The 27,775-nt window shown below is 39.0% G+C and overlaps 1 protein-coding gene and 1 long non-coding RNA gene across 9 annotated transcripts in view; one reads left to right on the top strand and one right to left on the bottom strand.

The window, feature by feature from the left end:
- Positions 1-21,770, bottom strand: part of LOC100740009 — a 111,789-nt gene extending 90,019 nt beyond the window's left edge. For both annotated transcript variants that reach the window (XM_033319564.1, XM_033319566.1), the window contains exon 1: positions 21,372-21,770. In XM_033319564.1, the coding sequence (XP_033175455.1) occupies positions 21,372-21,504 (133 nt within the window). In that variant the 5' untranslated portion in view covers positions 21,505-21,770. The remainder of the gene's footprint in view (positions 1-21,371) is intronic.
- LOC105680442 overlaps positions 1-27,431 on the top strand; it is a 115,237-nt gene extending 87,806 nt beyond the window's left edge. For 5 of the 7 annotated variants that reach the window (XR_004461258.1, XR_004461254.1, XR_004461255.1 and 2 more), the window contains one exon: positions 24,749-25,074. This is a non-coding gene — a long non-coding RNA (uncharacterized LOC105680442). Of the gene's footprint in view, positions 1-24,748; positions 25,075-26,289 lie in introns of those variants that run through there. The other 2 variants (XR_004461257.1, XR_004461256.1) reach the window with 2 other exon arrangements.
- The last annotated feature ends 344 nt before the right edge of the window (positions 27,432-27,775 follow it).

The raw sequence follows: 27,775 nt of genomic DNA, 5'->3' as shown, positions 1-27,775 counted from the left end.
ACGCCGTATATTACGTCCATAGTTCGCGGAGGAAATATAGAGACCGCGAGCAACTTCGACGAGGAATTACTAATCGTGGAACAATTCGGCTACGGTTAAAGGGAAAGTGAAATTTCCCGAGACGAGGGGATGGAACACGGTGTAAACAGCGTAGAGCTCTCGTCATGGTTAGGCTGAAGAACTACCACGTGCTCGACACGTGTGTTTGCGCGCGTGCTTGTCGTGCACGCATCGCGGGGTACATCCCATTGCATCGGCTCGGGTTACGGATTATAAACGTCGCGTAATTCGCGCAGAAACAGCGAGCTGAAGTGAAATTTGCCAGTCACGCCACATCATGCCGCGTAAATACGAGTCTGCCGTGGGAGTACAGGGGAGAACGTTGGTCTTTTTCACTTGCCAGTGGCAATTCGTACAGTTCCCTGCACATTTTTCTCTCGTCCTTTCTGCGTCTGTTCGTGTTACTATTTTCAAGCGAACTACTAGATTTGAAAAAACGAACGGTCTTGTTAAACGTGCGCGGCATATTAACTCCAAATAATGTAAAGTCTCGCGTTCTTTCTCTTTAAACATTTATCGTTTCATTAACGTTAGGGACCGTTTTATTTTGTCACGTGGGCTACTGTTCATATTGTTTCAATTAATTAACTGTTGGCAAGATTAAAGAAGGATCGAGAGAAAAGGGGGTTTGCGAAGGCAAAAAGAGATTAAATTGATGTAGCGTCCGGGAAATGTACGGGAAATGAAGACGTATTAGAAAGACGGAGAGCAACGGGACAAAGAAAAGGCAGCGTGCCGCTAATAAAACTAGACTAAACGGACTTCTTCAACTTTACAGGGGAGACAAAAGGCTAAAAGGGGGCGAGGAGGAAGAGGGACGATGAAAGACGAAGAGAAAGGACAAAAATGTTAGAACTCCCTTACTGGTGACTGGAACAAATACTTTCGTCTGTTTTATTTCTTTGCTGTTCGAGGAACTGTGTCATGCGTCGTCAATGTTTCAGGCAAGTACCTTTAGAATTTCTTCCTCCTCGGAGAACAGTTCGTCTTTTTTCCTCATTTTATCAGTAAGCTAATAAACCTTTAAATGAACTGAATCTACAAAAGGTCGAGAGAACAGATAATCACAATTAATTTTTATTTTCCTCCGTTCGTTTTCTCATTATGGTAAAAACTCTGTCACGCGAAGATACTTGTAGAGAAAAGATTCAAAGGTTCTGTTCGTTATTCGCTTTGCGGACGAAAAAAGAGAGAAAGAGGAGAAGAACTTCTTTCCGTACTCGAAACAACCGCTGTGTTTCAAGTAATAAAATTAAACGACTCGACCTCGGTATAAATATGTGTGTAACTCGAGACACGAGAATGGTTACCTAGGAATTATGATAACGTTTGTCTTGACGTTGAAAAAAAGCAAAGGGTGAAAGAATGGTAAGGGTACGAAAATTACGAAGGGGAATAAAAGCGTAAAAGACAGAGGGATGCAGATAAAGGGAGAGAAGGGTTGGAGGCGGACCAAGGGCTAGAAAGGGGCGAAAAAGGTATGGAACAAGGGTGGCGAGAAACTTGAAAAATGCGAGGAGAGGCGAGAAAGCTTTCTGGGTTTCATGGGTGGAAAATAGGTGGCAGGTAGCCGCACTTCTAAAGAGAAGAAATCACTCGACCGGATCCGGTCGTCTATTTTTTGCTTTTCTTTCCCTTCCTTTTTTTTCTATTTACCTAACGATCCGTTGAACGGGCCGTTTCTGTCCGTCAGAATGACGGAATACGATATCTCAACGTCGAAACGGAAGCTGTCCGCTCGCTCGCCGCTGAATTTTCTCGCGCGACGAAATTAATGCACGGCGATCAATCCACCCTGTTGATGTGCACTTCGCGAAACGCTTATCGCGTAACGACTGCTCAAATTAAAACTTAGAGACGCAAGAACCGAGCACAGAGGGAAAAGATTCTATTGGCGTACGGATAAAACTTCATCGACTTGCAGTTAGGAATGAAATAATATTAAACGTGTAATTAAACAATGTATGTTGCGTGTACGATTGCAAAGAATTGCTGTAATTTCGCTTAAAGAGGATTCTTTCAATTTGACTCTCCTAGCTAGGAAAAGCTAACTAGGTTTGTTACTTTAGAAGATTCCAATTTTGTAATTCTTAAATTTCAATTTAAGGACCGGAGAATTCGAATTCTTGATATAATAACTCAGCAATGGTCCGTCAATCTGGCCATAAAAAATGACCCACTTTCTACTGGCGGGGTATTAACTTCTCGAAGCGACGTCTACCTCTTTTGAGTACGAATCGCTTTTAAAATCGCCAGCAAGCCGAATCTGTTGGCGAACTTTCGTAATTGGCCGAACTACTTTGGACAACTTAATTTTTCGCTCGGGTCAGGTTGATTCAGCCACTAAAACGCAAATAAAACCACAGATAGCTCGGTCGGTGAAATTCAACTTGCTACGCTTCGACTATATGAAACAGGCAGCGTTTTACATATCCGGGATCATAACTGACAACTTAACTGGCTTCAGAAAATTACGTTGAAACGATTCGAGCCACGATACAGTCACGTCATAAAGATCGAATAATGCCTGAAGAAACTATCGTGAATTACCTCCCCCTCTCTCTTTCTCTCTCGATTTTCTCTTCCTCTTGCCCGCGGACAGGGGGCAATTTTCTCTCCTCTCGCGTTTCCACGGTTTATTGAAAAAGCTGAACAGAAGAGGAGAGCATGAAAGTTCGCAATTTGCACCAAGTGCGAGGCTGTCTCGTTGAAGCGGCGCGGAGATCGGGTCGAAAGTTCAATCTCGTCTCCGCTCGCATTTCGACCGATATTTTGTTCCGCGAAGCGCTTCCTCTCTATCCCTTTCTCGCTTTCACAGTGTCTCTCTAATTCTCTTCTCCCTTTGCGCCTCGCCGCTCGCGGATTGATTTTTACGATCCAACTTTTATATTGCCCGCGGCCGCAGCGAGGCTTCGCTCGATTTCAATAAAATTAATTACAAACTACCGACTGAGACGTCCAGATCGTCGGACGGGCGCCGCTTTTAATTAGTGTTCCGGAGAAATCGAATAAATGACTAGCTGGACTCCTCGGCTTTCGTCATCGATTCTGGTAATTTCGATAATGAAACGTCTCTCGTCGGGAAGGATATTTTCTCCCATCTGGCGTCTCGTGATAATTGCAGCGCCTTTCGAACATGATTACTCGGCTCTGCTGGGAGTCACGGAATGCACGGTAAATTTAATCAGAGCGCAATTGTCTGTTACGTGTACGAAATGATTTCGCATCGACTTTCTTCGTGGACGAAGACTTTAAGAAAATAGGACCGAGACGATTATCGGTTTCGTTTAAAGCTAGATTAAGATGGATGCACGTAATAGGGAGTAAATTGAGGATAAATTACAGACGGGGGTACGAAGGAGCACTCTTGTTTCTCTTTCGTTCGGAGGATTACTTGTTCGCAATACAGCCAGACATTAACGACAATTGTCCCCTCCGTGTTTAATGTAGATTTCAAGGCCGTAGAACGCGATCGACAAGTGACACTGCAGACGCTGTTGCACAGGAATCAAACGACGAACGTGGTGTAGAATTACGTTTTATCGAACTAAGACTCTGTATGCGTACCGTATATAGTATGTTCTACTATTTTCCCAAGCAAACTTTGTCTGGCTATGTTAGGATATAACATAAATTTGTCGTGTTTTTATATTCATTATGCGCCATTTATTATACAGTTTAGAGTAGAGAAAAAGTCAAAAAACTTCTCTACTTTTTGACATATTAAAGTTTCGTTTTTACAGCCCAGTAAAATTTCATAAAAAACGTTAGAACTCACGGATCGCAATAAATTTCGGGTGAACTGACGGCTCAAATATAACTTTTAACTTTTATAAGAAAAGAATAGACTCGCAGACAATGTAGTTAAAAAGAAACTGGCATAAAAATATAGGATAGTAAAAAATTAGATTTATTATACTATTCTGTCCATTTTGGTTTTATTTCGTCTCAATCAATCAATCAACACCGATACCAATGTTTGCTTGATACCTCTAGCTTTAATTAAAGTTATTCGCACAAAAAATTCTATTGCTGTAAAATAGAAAAGATATACGTATATTCGTTTTTGTTATAACAAAGTTTCGAACATTGTTTCGCATATTTATATGTACCAAATAATCTGATAAAACGTTTGCTATGTGAAATGTTAGGAAAAAGTTTGTATACCAGATGCAAATAGATACGCGAAAAACAAAATCACTTCTGAAAATTTCATATCAATTCTACCATATAATTTTACTTCTAGTCAAATATCAAGTTTGTTTATCGCAAAAATTGCTGCACAAACAGGAAGAATAAAATAGTTTTTCGAAAAGTTCCGTGTACTCTATTCTACTATTTAACACTAGTCAAACATCGCGTTTATTTTTCGTGAGCGACGAAGGATTAGCCAAACAGACACAGTGCGATATGTAAAATTAATCACCGTGAACACACAGAGAGAGATAGAGAGTGCCCAAAGGAAAAAGAGCAAACGTCGAGTTGGTCGTTTATTTGTAAACCTTTGTGAGATTAGTTTCTGAAGCCCAGAAAGCGGAAGTGGCAAAACGAAGAAGAGAATAAAAAAAAAAGCTACACGGAGAATGAAAGAGAAGGATGCATGCACGGCGCCAAGTGCAAGTTGCTCGTGAAAGCCATATGACGTAGGCGCATACCAAATAATTTATTTCTGGCTGTGTGGATGTGCACGTGGATGTATGAAACGTACGAGGGAATGTTCTAAAAGGAAACGGTTCGTGCAAGGATAATACCGTCCTGGCCAAAGTGCGAAGCTCGTCCCTCCAATTAGTTGCACAATGCAATTACCGTGGGTATTATTCCATTACGATGCCTGTTGTTCGAGTAATTTAATCATTGCGCGGCTCCTTATCTAATGTATTATTCTGAAAACCCGGAGAGGCAGAGGAAAGAAAACCGGCGCGGATGAGTTTTCGTTATCTTCTACCATTCGACGCGAGGAAATATGTAAAATAAATAAATATGAAAGATACTTGGTTAAGAGAAAATTATATTGCGATTACTTCTATAATATTTGTCGACGAAATTCAGAAATTAAAGTGTAGTGAGTAAAATGAAAATACTTTCAGGAGCACTATATTTTATTATTCAACTCCAGGAAATATGATAAATATTCGTGGAAGATGTTTGATTCTGAGATATTTTCTGAAGAGATTAATAAATTACGATGCAACGAATACATCATAGATGTGCATATAAATTATTATTTTTACGAATATAATTCTATCTAATTAGAGATTTATTTCGCTTGGTAGAGATTACAGCGTGTACTATAATTTAGATATTTTGTGTGCTTTTGTATATTATACGCATTCGGAGCATATTGTAATATCTTTAAATTTCCATAAATGTATAAACATCCGCCGTCTGAACATGAATTTACTCGTTGTTTAAACAAAGCAGGTAAATTCGCTTATTATTTATGTATTTCTTAAATTATGTAATTTTCTTTATTCATCGACCAATAAACCTAAATCCATAAAAGAAGAAAAAAATGTCTACTTACAACGGATAAATATTTACTTAATATTAATTTATCGACGAACCCATAATCCTGATTATAAATGCAAATCCTCTTAAAAGATAGTCAGGATGAAAACAGCGGAGAAGCAGCTGTAATCGAAAGGTGCACCAGTTAACAGGTTGATAAAGCGGCCGAACAACTTTACCCTACCTCAGCGAAACTTTTAAATGAACAAATTCACGGCACGCTCGCAAGGCGTATGTTTTATCGCGAGCCGATGAAACTCTTTAAGCTGCATCGACGAAGATCGAACTAACTGCTGGCTCTTTGAGCACCGGCTTTAAACGAGCGAGAAAATGGATCCGGGGCAGCAACGTGGAGGCAGGAAGAAGCTGTCCCGATCGAACGGGCATTAGAAGCGGGATCGTTTGAGCGTATAAATATCGGTGAGCAGCGGGCCACGGATATTCCACGGGTCCGTGAATGTGACACGAAGGCGGCGACACGGGCAAAACAGCACGGCGGGGAACCGAGAAACCGAAAATGCTGTCTGTCGCCCGGTCATTTTTCACTTTTATACTGGTTGCCAGGATAGCCCGGGTGCGGCGAATGCATAAAAGTAGAACAAAAAGGCTGGAAGTGGAATGGGAGGGAGAGGTTAACGTGCACGCTCGACTCACCGTATCCTGTACCAGTCGTAAGATGGAAGAAGAAACCGTAGCAAATGCTTTCCGGAAACCCATTGGACCGTCAGCACGAGCGTATCGAGGCGAAATTGCGAAAGAACGAAAATAAAGATGGGTCGCAGGGATAGAAGGAGAAAGGACAGGGAAAGGAGGAAGGACAGGAAAAGGACACTGGTGGATACGTGGAAAGTGGTTCGTAGTAAGGAGGTTCATGGACGATAAGAAAGCCAAGGATTCTGTGTGCTAGTCTAACGGAAGGAAGAAACGAGGGGAGGAAGAAAGGCGAAAGGAAATGCAATAAGAACGGGTCACCGAAGGGAGTGAGAGAAGAACGACAGATCGCGGGGAAAAAAAGATGGAAGAATGGAGATAAATAAGAAAGCTGGGAGGGAAAAAAAAATTGCGTGGCCGGAATCACGCCCTCGTTCTCGCCAGATGCAATTCTCTAAGAACGTATCGGCGACTAATTTTAGATAATGGCAGTTCGTACATTCTTCTCGGCTCCAACGATTCAGAGGAACGTTGAAAATAGGTAACAGCCGTGCACTTGCACGCGCCATTGCGTTAATCTTTGCATTTCGGAAACTGCAATGAATCAGATTCCACGAGGTAAATCGACCTAAGGGGAATGAAGAAGAAGCAATCGACCGTTTCATCTTGGAATGAGACGATGGTATTTGTATGCTGGAATCGTCGTTAATTCGCTCGTCGTCAGCGAAGTAAAATGTGTGTAAAAAGTGTCAGTGGTAGTCGATGACGGCAATGGTTCATCGGGCCAATCTGACTGCCAGCAGCATAAACAGGAAAACATTCGTTTGTTCGCGGCATCCCAGAATACATAAGGCGCAGCCACGCATGTCTACTATACGTTGGAACATCCACCCACGCGCACACACAACACACACATTGTGTGTACACGCGGGACGACTCTAAATCACGGCGTCAGAGTCGAATTAACAGTCCACAGCCTCTGGTACAGCTCGTGACGTTTGCAAACCCCCAGCCCTTTCGTTACACGCCGGACACCTCCCCCTACGAGCTGTTGGTTCGTCTAATCGATTTAACATTCTTGTTCACGAGTGTTTGAAAACTTTCCAATTGCTTTCTAAAATATGTGACATTGCAAAGAGATCAATCCGTGAGAAAATATATTTGGATTTTCGTATTGAAATTAGTCAGTAAGAAATAATAGTAATAAACGTAGTTCAATTTTTTGGAAATTTAATTATTTATTAATGTAATTCTAAACAATAACGACCTATTAATGTCACGAAAATTCTATACGTGAGTTAACAAAACTCTTATCTACAGAATTTCGAAGTACGTTTTTACGTATCAAAATCAATTTATCAAAAATCGTGATAGAATAATTCCAATATCATATCGAGATTAATGCAAAACTCTGTACAAATGAATAGGGCATGTCGCTTGTTTTATGAAAAATTGGTTTATTAATGCAATACTAAATTGGTGTGTTTTATCCCAGTACTTATTGAAGAGATATTAAAGTTATCGAACCTGCGCATCGTCGCACTTTCGAAAATAATAACGGATAAAGCAGTCGGAAAAATAAATAATTGAGATTCCAAAGAAAATCAATTCGTCGAAAATCACGAATGAAATATCTCCAATTTCATATTGAAATTAATTGGATTCTTCTGCAGATTAATTCGTTAACGATGATAACGAGAATACCTGGCTACAGGTGTAGCTGTGACGTAATGGTGAATATGATTTTCATGGTAAAATCGGCACATTTATAGACGGATCATCAACGACATTAGATCGACACCAACGCGCCTGACGTACCTGACCCGAATTCGATTTGCTCGGATGTTGTGCAATGCGGCTGGATTACCGGATGTGTCGAATATCGTACCATAATTTCGTCGCTCCTGTTTGTCGGATGATTCTATGGCGCTAGCACGGCGCCTGTTTGAAGGGCGGAACAAACGGCTGAAGGGGGATGTTATGAGGGATTAACCGGTCAGCCCGTGAAATGTGTCTTGGCCATTGATATTAATCCAAACGAAATTAAATCAACGGAATTAAATAAAAAGAGACGAGATATTTAATATTTATTTTATTTTGTTCGGTAACATTTACCGCGACTTTACGCAGGATTGAATATCCCATTGAATCGTCAAAATAATCACGTTCCATATTTCAATAGAGGAGTATTTTATTGGACGCATATGCGTTACCTGTTTGTATTCAGAATTATTTATAATAGATGGAGAAAAATTCATTACGCACATCACGCAAACATACTAGAAGATAAACAATATTTTTAAATACTTTATAAATATATAATATCAATGTTTCGTACTGTTATGAAAATTCTGAAGCGGAAAATCACAAATTTTTATAACGTAAATATCGACAAGGATTTAAAGAAATTTATTTCAACGACGTATCATGTTTGCGTCACTTCCTATCGCTAATTGAAATAGACAAAAGGAATCCTCGTTTTCCTAGAATCATTAATAATAATTGATCTAAGTCACCATATTGTATTAATACAAAAGTGCGATATTACGAAACCAACCGTATCAATAATTAATAATTGCAATTATTCCGTCATTACTCCATCGAATCTATAATTTTCTAACTATTTTTAACAAATGAATAAATATTACATTTCAATTGTCAACTTGTTCCCATAAGCATCATATGGCTCGATCCTCTTCAGTAACATTTTGAGAGATATGATATGCACGTTTGTATACGTGTTCTGAATAATTTTTCTTTATAGTATAAAATTCTTCCAGGTACAGAATGATCAAAATCTTCAAAAAATAAATATCTTTTTCTGAACTCAGTAAATTTATCCTTAGAAAAATAAACGTTGCGAGATTTCACGAGGATGTGGACGAATTTTCTATATAATCCCACAATACGGTTGGTCCAACCTATCGCGATGCAATTTTCCCAGGCACTTTGCGTGGAGGACATGGTGGAATTCCGCGTATCGGTGGAACGCCACGGATCGTTATTACGGCCGCGAGAATTCGTTTTAATTGCGCGAACGATCGTGAAAGTCGATAACGCGGCAGATAGGCATACGTGTTCCGCTTTACTCGCGTAATCCGTGGCCGGGACACGTGTAGAAAGAATTGATCGAACTCGAAAATGAAGGCGAACCGTGGCTATGCTTCATCTGCCGGATACAATATTTCCTGGCTAAGCTAAAAATATTTTTTTCCCGCGATAACGAAAATTATATCATTCTATGATTCGTATTTATCAGGCACAACACGACTGTTCATAAATGCCGTAAGTATCTTTGGTACTTGAATTTGAAAAAAGTGTACAATTTAATGATAAATTAATTAGAAGTAGCAGTAAAGAGCTGGTGAAATGAAATATTTCTACAATATTTTTATAAGCTTTCACGATTAAGAATGCCAGTTGTATTATTACGTGTTGGGTCACAAAGATCAATTTAATCTTTCATAATCTTTTGAAAATATTCTGGCATGTTATGATAATTATAAACATAATAATCATTATAGTTGGATTTTTCCATAATTTTGTAATTAAAATATATCATATTAGAAGCAAGTATTTGGATAATAATGAATAATAACATAAATCACACGTTGCTATACACGTTGTATACATATTTTTATCTGTCGCGAATAAATAAATTAAGTATGCAAATGAAAGCGCGACGACAAAATCCCGACTAAATAATACTTTGTCATCGCGACTTGCAGCGTGTTTACAATTTCTCCGGTGGAAATGCGATCTAAAATATTACATATTATCGATCGAGCCACTGAACAAACAACCGTGTTAAAACCAAGTTATTATACAACGGTATAAAATCACTGGATGAAGGGGTAGTTTTTCTCTGCACGTACCCTTATAATATTTCTTCTAGTGGCACATTAATATTACACCGTAGCCACGGTATTGTAACTTCATTTCTCAGCGGACGCGTATTCGTTGTAAATAATGTCATTTATTGAGTTTTTAAACGCCCCGTCTTTACAGAATTATTAATTACCAAGCATCGTTATGGGGATTTCTCGGCTATTTTAATTATCCTGCCATTAAGAACGATCGTTAAGTGAAATTTTCCGTGCAATATTAATCATAAGTCCCGACGGCTTTACTCTACTCTCTGGTCAACCTGCCACTTTTTTTCTCGCCCTTTTAATTTCGAGAAACTGTAGCTGCGGCAAGCAACACTCTCGTGTCGTGTGTTTTTATCGTCCCTTGTTAAAAGGCTGATAATCTATATAATGAATCGATTTTAACGAATGTATACCGTTGTACTGCTCATTTTTTTTTTTCACGTTTTCCTTCTTTTCCTTCCTCCCTCTCTTACACGACTGTGGAAAAAGAGCCATTTATCTTGAGGGTCGTTAACGTGAGAAAAATTTGGTGAGTTGGGCGGCAAGAAGGCGTGTCTTGCTTAGAACGGTTGTAAAAAAATCAACGGATCGTTGTGGATCTTTCGGTTTGGAAAGCTCGACCGAAATTGGCTGGGAATCGACGTTTAGGGGTTGTGTAAATCCGCGAAACCATAACGGGCCGGAAAACGGGAACTCCGCTCAAGTTTCGTTGGCACTTGAAACTCTGTCGAACGGTTTCTAACTACCTGAACGAGAAATCCTGGTTGTACATTCGCCTCGAAGGAGGAAACTGAGAGCAGAAACGCTTCTCTGAAATTACTTCGCCGAAAATTTCAATCCTTTAAATCGTCTTAAACAACAGGCTTCGACTGTCAGTTTCAGCAAGTTTTATAATAATCATTAGAAAGTAGGAGGGTAAATGTTTACAAATAGAATATAAATGAATTTTCCATGAAAAATCACAATTTTTCACAGGTATAAATTTCCTATTTAACGAAAGCAGAAAAACGTAGATTCAAAGATTACATTGATAAAATTGTGAAAAGGAATAGACACGAACTTCCAAGAGCTTAACGACCAAAATAATTACTTTAAAAAGAAATAAGTAAATATTTGCAAACATTAGAAATGAAGTTTCCACGTAAAGTCACGGCTTAGATGCGAGTTTTCTCTTATGTGACGATATCTAGTAATTAAAAGGAGAGGATCGTGAATATCGATTCAAAGATTTCACTGATGAAATTGTGAAGGGAGATGAACACGAAACTCAAAGCGGAACGACCAAACAAACCACGAAGACGGATTGCGGTACAAGAATTTAATACGAATACGTCACGGCCAGGTGATTTTAATATCGCGCGTGTGGTGGATAGGATAGTTTCACGTTTGCAGTTACACGTGTACCGATGCGAACGCATCGCGGCTACATGACTTCGTTAATGAAACTCTGTTAGAGAAATTCGTGGTCGTGTCTGGTTCCCTTTTGCTGGATTGAATCAATCCGCTGACAGATTGCATCGAGATAAAATAACAATGGAACGGATGAAGTTTCGTTTGCAACGGCTTAATTCCACGTGTAAATCTCAGACACGCGAGAAACATTAACTCTATTTCCTTCCTCTGTTTTCTTTGAATTCTCGCTGTTGCAGAATTTTCCTTATCCAAATTATTCGTATTTTTTCGAATCTTTGAACTTAAGAGATTACAATATCATATTTCTTCGTAGAAATAAATTTCATAAATTGTAAGCATATTTTCAGTTCGTTCAGTGGAAGAATTTAATGGCGAATTATAGAGATTATCTTATCCATCGAATATACCGTAGATTTTAGTTTAGAAGAAAATCTATTTTAGAAGAAAGAAGTTTATACATTTTGTAACAAGTAATCCAATTAAAAGTTGAAGTTGTCGTGTCAATTGTCCATTTATCGTGATGTTGTTGCGGCATTGCCGTACCTTTTAATGACCAGAGGATCCCATTTCCACAACTGGAGACGAGCAAACTATTAAAAGTTTGGCTTGAAATCACCGAATTTATAACTTTGCAACGACATTTTTAAAAGGAATTTTAAAATCTCATCATTATACATTTCAAGATAGTTTCAAATTAAAGCGAAGTTTTCAAAATTACAAATATTTAAAATCACATATTTCGAGATAATTTCCAGCCAAAACCAAAGTGAATTTTTAGTAAAAAAAAAAAGTTACAAGTCTTTGATTTCGCTCGAAAGTAAAAGGAAATTTTTAATAAATCCAAACTCTGAGAAACGAAGTCTTTAACGAAGTTGTTATCAAAATCTCATCATTTCGAGGTGATTACAAGCGAAAATCAAAATGGCTTTCTCCCATGATTCCAATAAACCATGCCGTCGTCTTCAATTTCACAAGAGGAACTCGGCGTCTAGATGATTGGATACCGCGTGAAAACACGGCGGAAATTAACACGCATCGAAACGAGCAACAAGTAAACTCTCCCCTTTCCGTAACGACCATTCTTACCCTCCTCCTATCTCACTCTCTCTTTCTTTCTCTTCCTCCTTCCTCCTCTTTCCCCGATGTATTTTATACCGAGACAATCGAGCCGAGTCGTTTAAACACTCGCGCCGCGGAGAAGATTGCGAAATGGGGCGCGGCCGGTCACCCGGATTCTCCAGTGCAATCCGAAACGTTCCGGACGACTTCTAATTAGAGCGGCTCGCCTATCTGTCTCCGGAGATCTTGCGCACCGAAAATTTCGTTTCTCTCCGTTTCGTGAAACGCGGACCGTAAGAGAAGCGAAAGAAAAGGAAAAGCATACATAAGAGATAGAAGCCATAAGGAAAGAGACGAGAAAGAGCAGTGAATCATTCTATGAGCATAAATTAGCGAGCCGTCGCAACGCCGGTTAATTAATTAAGGTAAATTGTCCTAAGCGTAAGTAACTGGCTGGCGCCTGGGTCACTCCTCTCAGGCTCGGTTCTCTCTTCTCTTCCTGGATAACCAGGACTTTCTTCGAGCTGTCTGGCTGGCTAGATGAGTTTCCGGAAGACCTGTCCTCCTTCTCTGCGGTTTCTTCTCACCGTTTGACACCACCCTTTTTGGGTCATTGTCTTTTCTCTCTTCCCTCGGGGATCGAGGGTGAAAATGTATCTTTTGGGGAAAGAGCTCTATCCTTGAGATTTATCGGCTGGAGTATCTCGTTGTCCCAAAGAAGAGGTTTATTCGCCGCGTTTATTTCACCACGACGTGATCGAACAAGCGACGGATCTCCTTTTTTGTTTGCCTCAGAGCACATGTAGTAAAGCCGGCACTTAAGTTTGAATCTAGAATGTTACATTTCGTATACAAGCGTCAGATTCGCTTTGGGATGCCTGAGAGTTTGAAATATAAGGACTTCAACTGTTGCGTGGGAGATGGAATCAATTTTAGGTTTCTGAATGTTTCATCTGCTTCTCTACGGCCCTTGTTAACTTTGTTTTTATGATACCTGCGTGGAAAGTTAGATATTTCTGTGTTATTCTTATAATGTAGGTTACATTTAGGGGTCCAGAGGAAAAGTGATCAAATTTTTTATTCGAAGAAACTATGGACGATATTAAACACCATCACAGTTACATTTGTAGATACATTTTATGAATACGTTGTATTATACGAAACATTTTGAAATTTCATTAGCAATATAATGAGAAATGACTATTATGATTATATTAGTAAAATTTGAAACCAATTCGAAAATTGTGCATCGAAACTACAATTATCCATTATATTAATAAGCTTCGATATCCAGTGGGACCATCTTTAATCTTATTACATGTTTAAATGGCTATTAATGCTGTATACTAATATTTTACTAAATGTAATTTCTATATGCACTTTCAGATTGGTTTCACGAACGTAATTATAACAATCGTGTTTCATTAGAATGCTAATGGCATTTAAAATGTTTCATATAACACGCATAATATAAACATTAAAAGTTTTCTATGGTAGTAGTTCAAAAACTTTCATGAGCCATTCTGTATGCTTAAACGTCAAAATATATTATTCTGTGCACTCGTATAGATTTGCAAATTCGTTATAAAATCCTCTTCAGCGAAATAAATTCGCTTGAAACTCACTATATACATCGACGCATTTGATACCAGTTCCTCCTCAAACAACACATTGTAGCATTGATTTTTCAACGGTTACCTCGTTACGTCTAATTACCTAAACTGTGTAAGTCCAAAACGTATGCAGAATGCGACATACAACGGATAAACATAGAAATAATTATTGTTGCGAACGTTTGAACGTTGCGTGCGAACGTGCCCTGTGAACGTGTAAACGTGGCCCGCGAAACTACGGACGTAGTGAACATGCGAACGTGCGAATCTGATCTGTGAATCTGAACTGTGAACATCGACCGCGATCCTGTGAACGTTGCATTGCAAACCAACGAACGTGATGAGCGAATTTTGATTTTTGCCCCGAATCCTCATTCAAATGCCGCGCTGTGCGACCATACTAAGGTTCAGCTCAAACCAAGCGTGGCTTTCGCAGCTTTTGCACTCTGTAGCTTGCGATTGGTAGTTTCTCTAAAGACGATTCTGGAAGAACACGCTGATCGAGCGTATCTCGATCCCGCGCCCATGAGAGCCGTGTCTGTAAGAGCCTCATAATGGCTGCAGACACGCAAATGAACATATGACGAAAAATGAAAAAATGTACGACGATTCGAAATTATCCTTCAAATATTCATTCGGCGAACGAACACCCGTGTCGCGACAAGGGGTAAACACAATAATTAAGCAACGTCGAATTATTTGTTTGTCAGATTAATTTGCACTACGATCACGAGCTTGACATTCTGCACGTCAAGAAAGAAAGAAGAAAGGACAAAAAATGGAAAATAAAAAGAAAGAAGAGAGAAAAGTGAGAAAGCGTTTTGCGAATGCAAACAACGCAAAGTATGCGTGAGTACGATTAAGAGCGGACAGGTTCGAGGGTTGGAGACCTCGAGGTCAGACCAGTCAGCAACGTTAATTGCTTTCCTACTCGCAGTAACATGATATTACTGACATTCTGCGAAACGTTTATGTACACAAGCAAATAAAAATTTCCTTCTTGGCTCTTCGTATAATATTGAAACGAAATAAGAAATTTAGCTGGAAGGAAAAGTGGCAAAGCTAAAGGGATATTACTAAAACATAGGATAGTCGATGAAACTCGGTTGTTAAAATTCTCGTATGCGGTTTGGTACTCCGGGGGTTATGTATTAAATTTATTACTACGGCGAAGTTTTCGCAAACAACCACGGAAAAATTAAATATGTAACGACCAAGGAACTTTTCACCGAACTAATTTCCCTAAACTGACACGGATAAGAGCTGGCTAACGTTTTCGACGCGCGCTGTTACATTATTTACGTATAAATAGTTGTGTCGCTGTTAGGGGAGACAACTCGGTTTTTCTGAATTTCAAGCAACCCCCACGGGGTGTCCTGTTCCTCCGCCGAGCAGCGCCGAACCTGCCGCAGGAATTATTTAACTTTTAAATTTATTAATTTACATTTTTTCCCATCGCTTATGTCCGCGATTCTAAGTGAAACCGTGTTTTTAAACGGAACTGTTATTTCAAGGCAAATTAAAATAACCTTCTTCCTTTTTCACCTCTTTGTCCCCGCCGCTCTTTGCCGAAATCGATGCGAATTTTTAAACTAGAAACCGTATTCAGAACAAACTGGGTCTTTGCAGAAACGTGTTGATTTGATAATTAAAGAAATCTCGCCTCAAAAGACCCACAATCGTATGATTATTTACGCAACCATTCCGGAACGCTGCTTTAGCTCAGTGTTCTCGCTTGAAAACGACGAAACCAGGCTCAGACGCAACTGTTTATGCTACTGAAGCCAGATGTTTGGTTCGCAGATCGGCTCGAATGTGTTACTTCATTGGAAAAAGCAACTAATATCTCATGCTGTGTCCGTTTCGTGCGGGTAAATACTACTTACTATCCGCTAGAACCGTCAACTAACGCTTTTGTTTTGTAAAACTACGCCTTTCTTAATCGCTTCACTTATAACATCGAGTCACACTCGTGACACAAACTGTAATCCTTATTCACTAATGCTAGCTTGTATTCTTGTGACGAAGTTCACTTTAAACTCCAACTTTGGTTCGCAGATTAAGGATTATTAAATACAAATTATATAGAACTATTGAGATATGTATAATTTTGTGTGCTAGATTAGATTAGCCGCGTAGTAGTGACACACGTATGTGAATATGATTGTATGGAAGTATGTGTGTGCACAGCGTCTCGAAAAACAGATGAATGCAACAGTTCCATTGGAGGTGTGATATGGAAGATGATGAGACAAAGAGAGTGCTGAGACGCGTGCAAATGTATATCGACGAAGATCCTGCAAATCGTATATTAAATAAATCTAAAACTATTTTGATAAGAATTCCAAGTGTAATCTTAGTGTTCCTTTACTTTTATTTCGGCAATTAAGATCCACAATTCTCAACAAGAACAGCTGGACATTACGTCACTTGTAGACTGTAAAGGTTTCTTCATTCCTGGCAAGTTTATGCAAAAGTGAACGTAATGCACGTATAATAATTTATATATATATATAATAAAATAAGATATTTAAGATAAGACAACATATAAAATATTTAAGATTAGATACTTGTAGCACTCATGGATGAAATTCCATTACATTATACAAACTCATAAGTATATGAAAAATTATACAGCCGAAGCTATAAAATCATAAAGCAATACATATTAGTTTCTACTTTAGATACCTAAGTTTCTCAATAAACCTCTCGGAATCATCGAATTACACCAGACTTTAATTTAAGAAAGAAACTTTTACTTTCGCCAAAATAGAAATGTTATCTTTTTCTCAAAGTCTTATCTGTTTCTAGTTCAACTGGATCGAACGACCAAGGATTAAAGAGAAAAAGAAGAAGGAAGCAAAAGACAGTTTTCGGTCAGCCAAAGTTCTGGTTTAATTAAAACCTACTGGTACGATTACTGGTCTCATTCTACGAACGATTTCATTCGATTTTATCTTTTAATTATGCTCGACGATACAAAGCACCGTTCTAGTTGGATCGCTCGAACGTGTAGAACGCGAGAAACGAACGAAAGGAAGGGGGATAAGAAGAAATCGTCGGGCGTGTTTTCTCTGACACAGATTTAACGGAAGTACTTATGCAGCCCGGCACATTTGGAATTGGCTACGCTGCGGTCGCGAGCCTGGGCGGACGTTTATGGCAACACGTGCGTGTCATAAAGAGGGTGTTTCCTCGAAAAAAACATGGAAACGTAGACGGACACGCAGGCGAGCCTATTTCGAAAATATATTCATCCACGATACACGTCACTCATGTTCCTTAAACATTTTTCCAACGAAAGGACAAAAATTTCACTCGAGGTGAAATAAAAATCATTGGGAATGATCAAACTTTTGAGCATTAAGGCGATCTTTTATTATTCTTCAAAATTAAATTAAATTGAATTGAATTCGTTCCTGATTCTTTCTCAAGTTTTCTTGTCCAACAAGAAAAACGATTTATTTTGGAGAAATCAAAGTCTTTAATAAAACATCAATTTAATTCCACTCTGAAGTCGTTAAATAATTTCAAAAACTATGATTTCATTGTACATTGTACTCCAAAATCAATTCTCAGTGTTTAATTTGCTATCTATAAGAAGATTTATTATATATCGAAAAATTTAAGAAACAGGAAAAATATACTAGTTTTCTTATCAGGGTTATCAGGGCCAAGAAAAATATTTCTCATTGATAATAATTTGTTGCAGAAAGAATAATAGCAGACGAAAGAATTCCGTGCAAGCGAAGGCGAGACAGTTCGAGACAATGGAGTTTTTAAGCAAACATTCAATTTCACAGTCGACCGCATGACGAAATTATCAAAATTGTAACAATGCAGCGGGAGAGGCACAATGACGAAGAATCACGCGACAGTCAAAGGTGGGGTAACAGAATGACGTCCACGTAATAGAATATAGCAGCAGAAATTTAATTTTGCCTTACAAATCCTCGGTCCGCGGTTTGTGTAGACAATTACGAGGTAATTGTTAATACGACTTGCCATTTGCGCCAGGGGCAACGCGTTTAAATTCTCGCATTCGTTCATTCGTTTTCCCTTTGCTTGGCAAAACGTTGGGTCTCAATAATCGCGGTCGATTTAAACACTTCGACAAAATTTATTGAGCATACAGATACATTCAAGGCTAAAGCTATTTTTAAAGAAACCATCCATCGTATTGTTTTACAGCTTGGTAATGGTTCAATTTAAATTCCCAAACTTTGGAATTTTCGTGTGAATTTATAAATGTATATTTTTTCATTTTCAAGTGGAAAACTAAAATCAGTCGTTCTACAGTCTGGAAATAGAGCAATTTGAATTTCCAGACTTAATTTTCAAACGTGAAACTACAATTCATCATATTGTTTTTCCATTTAAAAAAAATAGTCGAGTGAAAACTGTCAAATTCTGCTAGTATGTTCATCTCTAAAATAAACTTTTTCAATTATCAAACTGAACTCTTCTAAACGTGAGCTATCAAACATTTCGCTATTGAAATTTAATTCCAATTAATTTCAGTATCGCGCGTGGAATAATTCTGGTAACTGGATTGGTATCTATTTTTAGAAGAAAGGCCTGCTGCATTGTTCTACAGTTAGAAAACGGATCAGCGGAGCAAGGAGAAAATTTTCGATTGATCGGCAAACGGTTCCCATTGGTCGAAGGGGCGACCAGTTTTCGGACGGTCGTGTGTAGAGCTCGTTAACGCGTTCGCGTTCAATCGAATTGAACGGATCGGGCACAACGTCGATTAAAATTCTCTACATTAATTATCGGGCGTTAGATTGGAACGTGAAACGTAGTTAATTGACGGAGAATGAAATTTCGATGATTGCGACGCGGATTGCCGTCGCCTGGTGACAAAATCGATCCCGACAGAAAAATATGGAAACGACGTTCTATCCTGTCATTTGAATATCGTCGATCTAAATTTACGGAGCATGAGGTCACTTGCAATTTGGTGACTATCTTCTTCGCTTAACAGCCTTGCAATTTCATCACAGAAGAAAAACAAGATAACGTGATTTACGTCGATCTTCTAACTTTAATGTTACTCCACGATTAAACAGGAGGATTTTAATGTGACACCACATTTCAGGATAAAAATTCAGTCTCTGAAGTTAAAAAATATCAGTCTTTTAAAAATATTTGGTAAGTTGATAAATTCTTATAGATGCCATGGTATAATTATTAAAACAAGAAATATTTTAATATCTTGCATATTTTACTATTATTATGAACAATATTTTTCAAGTTTTGAAGCGTATAGAAATACACGTTAGCTCCAAAATTAAATGAAAAAATAATTTTGATACTAAAAGGTTTGACCTATCATCTTCTTCACTCTTATTCTTTAATTGGCACGATTAATAAATAATAGTATGTTTAGAAACTGTTAGAAAGCTCGTGCATTCGCTTGGAAATAAGTTCAATTCGTCTAAGTTCTAGTAACTCGATTAATCTAAAGATTTCAGAATTAATAGACGTTCGTCCGTGATTTAAATTCGTATCGTAGAAATATTTTCATACGTGAAAGATATATTTAACACGAGAACAGCTCGATTATTCTCAAAACACAATTATTGGCCGAATATTTTCTTCCCTTTGTTATTGTTACGTAAACAGATACTGTCATCGCGATGGTAAAAAAGAAAGAAAACATTTTTGTCGTTCTAAAATTGACTCGTCACCGAAAAGATGCTCAGACTTAAAAGAATTCTTAAAAAGATGGAGATGGCGACGCCTAGACGGCGCAGAGGAGATTTGCGGGGAAAGTTTGGCAAAATTGAGACGACGCGAACGCTTGATAAACGTATCGTGATTTATGCGGTTCATTTCTCAGGTGGGATTGTCAGAGTTCATATCGTGGAACGAACGCTGGGAACTTTCCACTATTTCCGTGTCGACAATTCGCATCTCGCCGCTCCATTCTTCTTTTCGTTTTTCTTCCTTCTCTTCGAGCAGAAAACGCGACGTTGCTACCATTCTTCGAATACATTCCTCTTTCTGTTACATTACTATTAATTTATACGTCCATTTGAAAAAAAAGGTGAATATGAAAGAAAAAAGGATAGACAGAGTTCAATGGAGTAAAATAGTGGAGTGAAATGGAAAGATATCAAATAACATTCATTTTAAACTTCAATGACATAGAGGTATGAAAACGTTGATACTAATAAAACCAATGAGGCTGATAAAAACGTGTATCAAATTTCGTATAACATAATAATTCACTCAGAGAAATATCAAAAATCATGAAGCTGAAACGCGTATGATTTAGAATCGGGATCACGATCACGTTAGCCGGCCAATTATTTCAAACGATTTTAAGAGGTTTTTTTTATCAAATACGAAGCTCTCTTTAGCTCGTAACTGTCGGAGTAGCGAGTGAAATTTCAACCAGCCACCAATGTATCGACAAGATATCGACCGGGAACGCGAATTCCGAAACGGTGTACAGTTTCTCTCTCTCTCTCTCTCTCTCTCTCTCTCTCTCTCTCTCTCTCTCTCTCTCTCTCTCTCTCTCTCTCTCTCTCTCTCTCTCTCTCTCTCTCTCTCTCTCTCTCTCTCTCTCTCTCTCTCTCTCTCTCTCTCTCTCTCTCTCTCTCTCTCTCTCTCTCTCTCTCTCTCTCTCTCTCTCTCTCTCTCTCTCTCTCTCTCTCTCTCTCTCTCTCTCTCTCTCTCTCTCTCTCTCTCTCTCTCTCTCTCTCTCTCTCTCTCTCTCTCTCTCTCTCTCTCTCTCTCTCTCTCTCTCTCTCTCTCTCTCTCTCTCTCTCTCTCTCTCTCTCTCTCTCTCTCTCTCTCTCTCTCTCTCTCTCTCTCTCTCTCTCTCTCTCTCTCTCTCTCTCTCTCTCTCTCTCTCTCTCTCTCTCTCTCTCTCTCTCTCTCTCTCTCTCTCTCTCTCTCTCTCTCTCTCTCTCTCTCTCTCTCTCTCTCTCTCTCTCTCTCTCTCTCTCTCTCTCTCTCTCTCTCTCTCTCTCTCTCTCTCTCTCTCTCTCTCTCTCTCTCTCTCTCTCTCTCTCTCTCTCTCTCTCTCTCTCTCGCTGTTGCCTTCTTTTTATTTTTTTAATTTTCTTTTTTGTTTTTCATTGAAAAGAAACAGCTTCTCGGTGGGAATATGATAAAGAGAAAGATAGGAAAAGGGTCGGGTAACGAAGCGAAAAAGAGAGTAAGGTGACGATCGAATACCAACCGGAGAGAATCGTGACAGGCAGCAAGGCGCAGATGCCCAAATACACCAGCAACACTGTCCAAGTGTGACGCGGCTCCTGGCAGAAGTCCAGCTTTTTCCCGCTCGGTAGGCCACCGATTCTTGGCCCCTTCATCGTGCCTCGTGCCGCATAGTTTTCGCCTCGGCCACGTAAACGCGAGCAACACGACCGGATTACGGGCCGGCCGATTTAATAATGCCTCCTCCACCAGCGTCGACTTCCTTCCTTCCTTTCTTCCTTCTCGTCTTCCTTCCCTGTTGTCGCGTGACGAGGGATTTCGCAACCAACTGAAAACGGACCAACTTTCCGCCACTAACATTCCACCGTGTACTGCCTCGAACACACGTACACGCGCGAAGTGACTCGTTTTCTTGGTGCACCCTCACATCGTGGACACTTGATGCTCGAACGAACACTTTGCACGAACACTATATGTAGTACACTATATATAGATTGTACACGGCCGAGCTTTGTCGCACGAAGAGACGCTATTTACATTTTTCTTTATTTATGAAAGCCAAAAAAAAAGTTTGTTCGCATGTCGCTGTGAGGAAGATGAACGAGAATAACAGATAAAATCTCGAAGCAGATCCGATGGATTTGTGTATCTGCATGTGCGAGAGAGTATGAGAAAGTATGAGTGTACGCTTGGCACGTGACGTTTTTGCGATGGCTCCGTGCAAAACTCGAGATAAGAGCTCATTTACCTAAGGATGTGCTCCGAGACTAAAAGTTCCTGAATATAGCTTGCCCGAGAATCCAGAAGCTTCCTTCGAGACTCCTTTACAAGAACGACGCGTGGCTTCTACCGAAGTGATAGTTTTTAACTGCATTTTTATCTCTTAATAACGTGCCTGGCGTAGTGCTGCCTGTTACCACGGTATCTCGACGAGATAGAGGCTCGGTACGAGACTTTCGATTAGATTGCAGCTTCTGGAAAATGAAAATCATCGGCGAAATTAATGGGATACCACGTTTTTCGTTGAAATACTGGGCGAGAGAATTTTTTATTCTTAGATCCTTGGTGGTTGTAAAAACGACACACAGCAGCAGGATGTTTGAATATAAAATACGAGCTGTTTGAGTTTAATACGCGGCGAATAGCGTAAGGTTAATTGAATCTAAACGTCTGTAGCGAAAATTGAATGATAATACCGCAAGAATAATCCGGGGACAGAGTTTGATGTAATAGTGCCACGGAGATTTGCTGACACGAATCATTCATATTAATTTTCTAAGTATAAAAAAATTGAAACACTTCGTCCTTATTGTATGGAATAAAAATATACGACTATAGTCCACAAATAAAAGAAAATAATTCGGTCTAAAATTTTACTCACTGCTATCGAACGATATAACGAGTACAATTTTACGTCCCCAACTTGTCACAAACAAAAGTAACTGCTACACGCACATTCTGAATGTAAAAGAGCTAAAACACTTTGTCTGTATCTTCAGTTTCCAATAAAAGCACTTAACTGTGAAGCAACTTCAAACGATAGGAAAATTCAAGAATCCAATAAATCTCTTTCTCTCAACAACTCAACAAACTAACGACTAGATTTCTATCTCTGATTTATCAGAAACGCAAATGACTACTTTCCACGTGCGACCATTACTCACTCCCCTAAAACATAATCTACCAATGAAAAACCAATATTCTAAACATATGTAGAAATCGTTCCGTGTTCTCTCTTTTTCGACAAAAGCATTCGATTATAATGTAAGTTTTCTCAAAAAAAAAAACAAATAGAAGAATCTAATCTTGAGACTCTCACCTACAATTCAACGAGCCAACGATACAAAGTTTCATCCCCAATTTGTCACGGACAAAAGCAACTACAACCTACGTGTATGTGTGAACTTACAACCCCTTTAAAAGTGATCAGGCAACGAGAATAACCGAAGGAGGGTTTCGTCTCGTCAACAGAATTGAACCAAGTCGATCTGGCCTTTGAGACATCAAGATAAACCTGCTTGGAGTACCATTATCGCCTTGGGAAACGGCGTAACCCATTTCCTCGATATCCATAAATTAATCCGATCGTCGGGATCCTTATGCATTTATTGCCGTCACGTTAAGTGGCAGGGTACGCCGTGAAAACACAGTTTACCGGCGGATCAACTCGTCCGGATTCGAGCTAAAGCGAATCCAAGTAGGTAATTACATCGTCTTAATTAATTCTTCAGACTGTCGGCGGACGGCAGTCGGTCCTTTCCCCCTCGTGTTGGTGGCACGAACACGATCATGGGGCGACGACGACTTGTCACGTCGTGAGGACGAGGTAGAGTTATTCGCCGGAGAATAGAACGTTTCTTCGGGGCGAGGAACATTAAATTGCACGTGCAGCACGATTGCACGAGGGTACGGCAAGACACGCTACGATTTTGTGCGTGACTACTAGGGGATGAAAGCAGAAAAAGAGAGACCGTGTGATAAATCTTAATGATCGAACGTTTTCCTTTGCTTTTTTGGTTCTGTTATCCGTTTGATGTGATTTCTTTTTCCTTCTTTCGACAGAAAATCATTCATTTATTAAGGAATGGATTATAACTTCTCCTGTTTCTAATTTTTGTTCGGTTTGTAGTATTGAAACTGATTTTTCTTTTTTTACCTTCGAGATTACGGGGATACATTGCCATTATTTCTTCATCTTTCTATAATAGTACGAAGTTTAATGAAATTTAAGCGCTTTAGGTAGGAGAGATATATTATTTTCTTTTTTAATCGCGAATTTCTCCTTGAGTCTTTGATTTATATAAAATACTTTTTTTCAGTACATTTTTTTAATTTAATCAATATAATAAGTTTATTTACATTTTTCAGCAATGATGCGTTTACTGAATATTTACGTATACTGGTTGTTTCATTATATTTACTCGGTTTTTAATGGATGAAAAAGACAATGAAAATTATTTTTCTGATCATTGATCCGTTTATGGAAGGGAGAGTGGAACGAGAAGGGCACTTTAATCGTTACTGGTAAATATAATTTATCGCGTTGTTTATCACGCGAACGTTCAGTCGTAAAAAGAATTAAACGACGTTTCACGAGGCGGAAACTCGTGATTTTAAGTAGAACACGTCGAATAGTAAAAATTGCCCTGAAAATTGGGTGGGAAGTGGAAAGCTCTGTAACACGCCACGATGGCGCAATTTTTCCATCAAGTTGCTATAAATACAGTCATTTGTCGTTCATCAAGTACATGTAGCCATGCTCTGGTATCCGATAAATCATCATTGATTTAAAATGTTCCGGCGAAAAAGTACGACGTACTCTGCGATAAAATTTGATTTACTGCATCAAAGAATGTGATGCCTCCCTGTGGCTTATCGTGTGTCTTATATTTATTTTAGAACGTCGTCAGGAAAATTACTTATAGCTAGTTGGATCTCGACACCGTCTGGGGACATCGGTGGATCAATTTTTGAAGCGCGCCATGAAACCGACGGGGAGGGTCGCTACTAAGAACAATGACGATGCTGATGCGAGACATTCAGTCGTAAATTATCCCTGCAAGGTATTATTAATTAATAGCCTTGTTAAGTCGCGTCGCGCCGTGCCAAGAGGTGCCACAAATTGGACACCCCAATAAGGGACTGTATCTACTGACATTTTCTATATTATTTAATTCCTTTAAAAAATTATAAGAAAACAGTAAAATAAGACCTTGGACGTAGAACTTCAGCAATTCTTCGCTCTCCAGTATTTGTTTTCTGAGAATAGAAATATAGTTGGAGATGTACAGTGGCTACAAAATATGTTTGCACATACGTTATATTACAAATGTATATTATATCACAAATGTTTGCAAATATTTTTCAATGAAGTATCTTTTTATCAGTTTCTGCATTTTATTTTCATAGTGTGAAATTTTTGTATTTGCAAATTAATTAACGCTGAGTGAAATTAGTATGTAAATGCTGTAATAAACGTACTTTATTTTTGTGGAAATACTCTTTGTTGCCGCTGTACATCGAACTGTGTTTTCCAACAATGACGTCTTATTGTACATCACTGTACAATTTTTTATAAACCTAATACAGCACCAACTTAGAACGAAACTTTTAAGAGATAGCAGGCGAATTTCTCGGCATGGTTAATGCAATTCAGGAAGAAAAATTCGCATAGATCTACGTCTCTGGAAGATCGGGTTTAAAACCGACGAACCGGTAGTTGAAGATATCCGAAGACAAAAAGGAGGATGGGAATTACGCGTCGCACAGGTGTGCACTGTGGAACATAAAGCTCGGAAACACGTAAATCGCGTGGTAGTGTGCGGAACTTGCATCCTGGATGTCGTCTGCGCGTATTCTCGCGTAGACGTATGAACGCGCGAACTACGACCACGCTGGGAGTAACGAAATTTTCAAGAATGACCAAATTAAAATGCAAAGGCTTGTACGCTGCGCTGGCTAGTTTCTCACCCCTGGGATAGAGAGAAAAAGTTCGAATTGGAAACTAATGTCTTGGCATAAATTCGGCAAAAATTGACAAAAGTTAAGGAACACGATAGTCAACTTGCAGAGTGTCTGTTGAGTTTTGTTTGAATTAATCGATTCGTATACATTCAACTCGAAACCATTTTATCAATGTGAACTTGTTATTTCGTCTGATTTAATATATTCCATTGAATTTTCTGCGATGTTATATTCCTCGACTTGACAAACAAATAAATAATAGAATGAAAAGTGAAAGAAATAACGATCTGCTCATCTTAAAAATCAAAAGAATTTTAAAAATCCGTTCGCCAGATAATTTAAATTCAAATAATTTCCAACCAACTAAACTTATATGAAAGTTTATCAGCTAAAACAACTTCACTAACAAACTAAACAAGACTTTAAAAACTGGTACCATTAAAAAAAAAAAAAAAACGAAACGATTCAAATTTCAGCGTGCAGATATACGATCGACTGGCAAACAGACACCAAGCAAGGGCCCTTCTGAAATCAGAATAAACGTGGTTCAACGGAAAAAAAGCGTCGAGGGTCGAGTGAACCGTCGTTTTCGCGGAACGGCATATCCATTCGAACGACTGTTCGTCAGGAGCTGTCAAATCTCACGAAATCTCCTTTCGGCCGCTATTTATAGTGAGTTCTGGTTGACGGTAGGAGCTCCGTTCCACTGGCGGTTCGCGCGTGCATCGTTTTGCATTAGCCCTCTCGTTTCTTCCAGAGCCTCCTCTTTACTCCTTCCGTGTGTCGCGTCTTTCGAGTAACGGAGCGAGTGCAAAGCCCTTCTTTCTGTCCGGGCGTACACATAATTACCAAAGTTAATTAGGGCTTTGGAGATGAAAGAGAGTGAGAACGAAGAGCTTGGATGGCGACGCGACCAGGATGTATTAGCGAGCGGAAAGAAGGCAAGGGTAGCATCAAAACGTTGTGAAACGAGCGAAACCGAGCGAGCAAGAATGAAAAAGAGTTTCCCTCGATTTGTGGTTCGTATAATTTATACGGGAGGGAAACTGTGCTTCCTGGAATCAGAGAACCCTTAAGAGAACACGAAAAAATACAGAATAATCCTTCAAGTCTGCTCATCCAATCGTTCTCCTGAGATGACCCGAGATGAATGGTATGTTCTAATAAATGTTATTGAAACATAGTTTTTAACTGTTTAGTTTTGGTATTCGATATAATTTTACCACCTGCCGTGTATTCTACGAGATATCTGAGGAAATACAGACGCGAAGAAGAAGCGAAAAAAGACAGTAGGTCGCAAATTCGAATAAAAATGTTCCACAATTCGATTGTCATTTAAGAAGCTTAGGAAAAAAGATGTACGCTCGCTATCAAGACACGATCAAGTTAGAATCTGGAGAAAACACTCTAAAACGTGTACAGTACTGAGGAGTCTGTATATTGTGAAGAAAAAAAGAACATTATCCTACACTGCAGAAAATGTATATTACAAAGAAAAGTTCAATGTAAGTACAATTTAATGGTCAATGAATCAATAATAAATAAAAAATAATAAGATTATAACAAAGTGTGATTTCTGCCTCTTATGTTGCACACTTTTAATAAAATTCAAACGAGCGATTGGTGCGACGTCAAATGATAAAAATAAAAGAATAGTTCAATTTATTTTCCTCTTTCTTTTATTTTCCTTTTCTATAGAATGCCGGTCGGTCGAAGCACATGGAAAGCGCGGTAAAATTGTGCGAACGGAAACGAAATACCATTGAAAGTTGCTGCACTTGGCGTCATTCTATTTCCCAGACGGAAAAATGGAAGGGGCGCGCAAGGGGTGGCCTCGCTGTCCGTCCAACCGTGTAAATTTCACTTTTATTCGCGAATGGCAATTTTTTATTTCGACCTGACTGTTTTTCCAGCGAATGCATTTCGACGCCGGCGTGTTTGCACAAAGAACCACCGTTGCAC

Source organism: Bombus impatiens, unplaced genomic scaffold (genome assembly GCF_000188095.3).
Source record: "Bombus impatiens unplaced genomic scaffold, BIMP_2.2 scf_0166, whole genome shotgun sequence".
NCBI lineage: Eukaryota > Metazoa > Arthropoda > Insecta > Hymenoptera > Apidae > Bombus > Bombus impatiens.
This window is presented reverse-complemented; position numbering and strand designations above follow the sequence as displayed.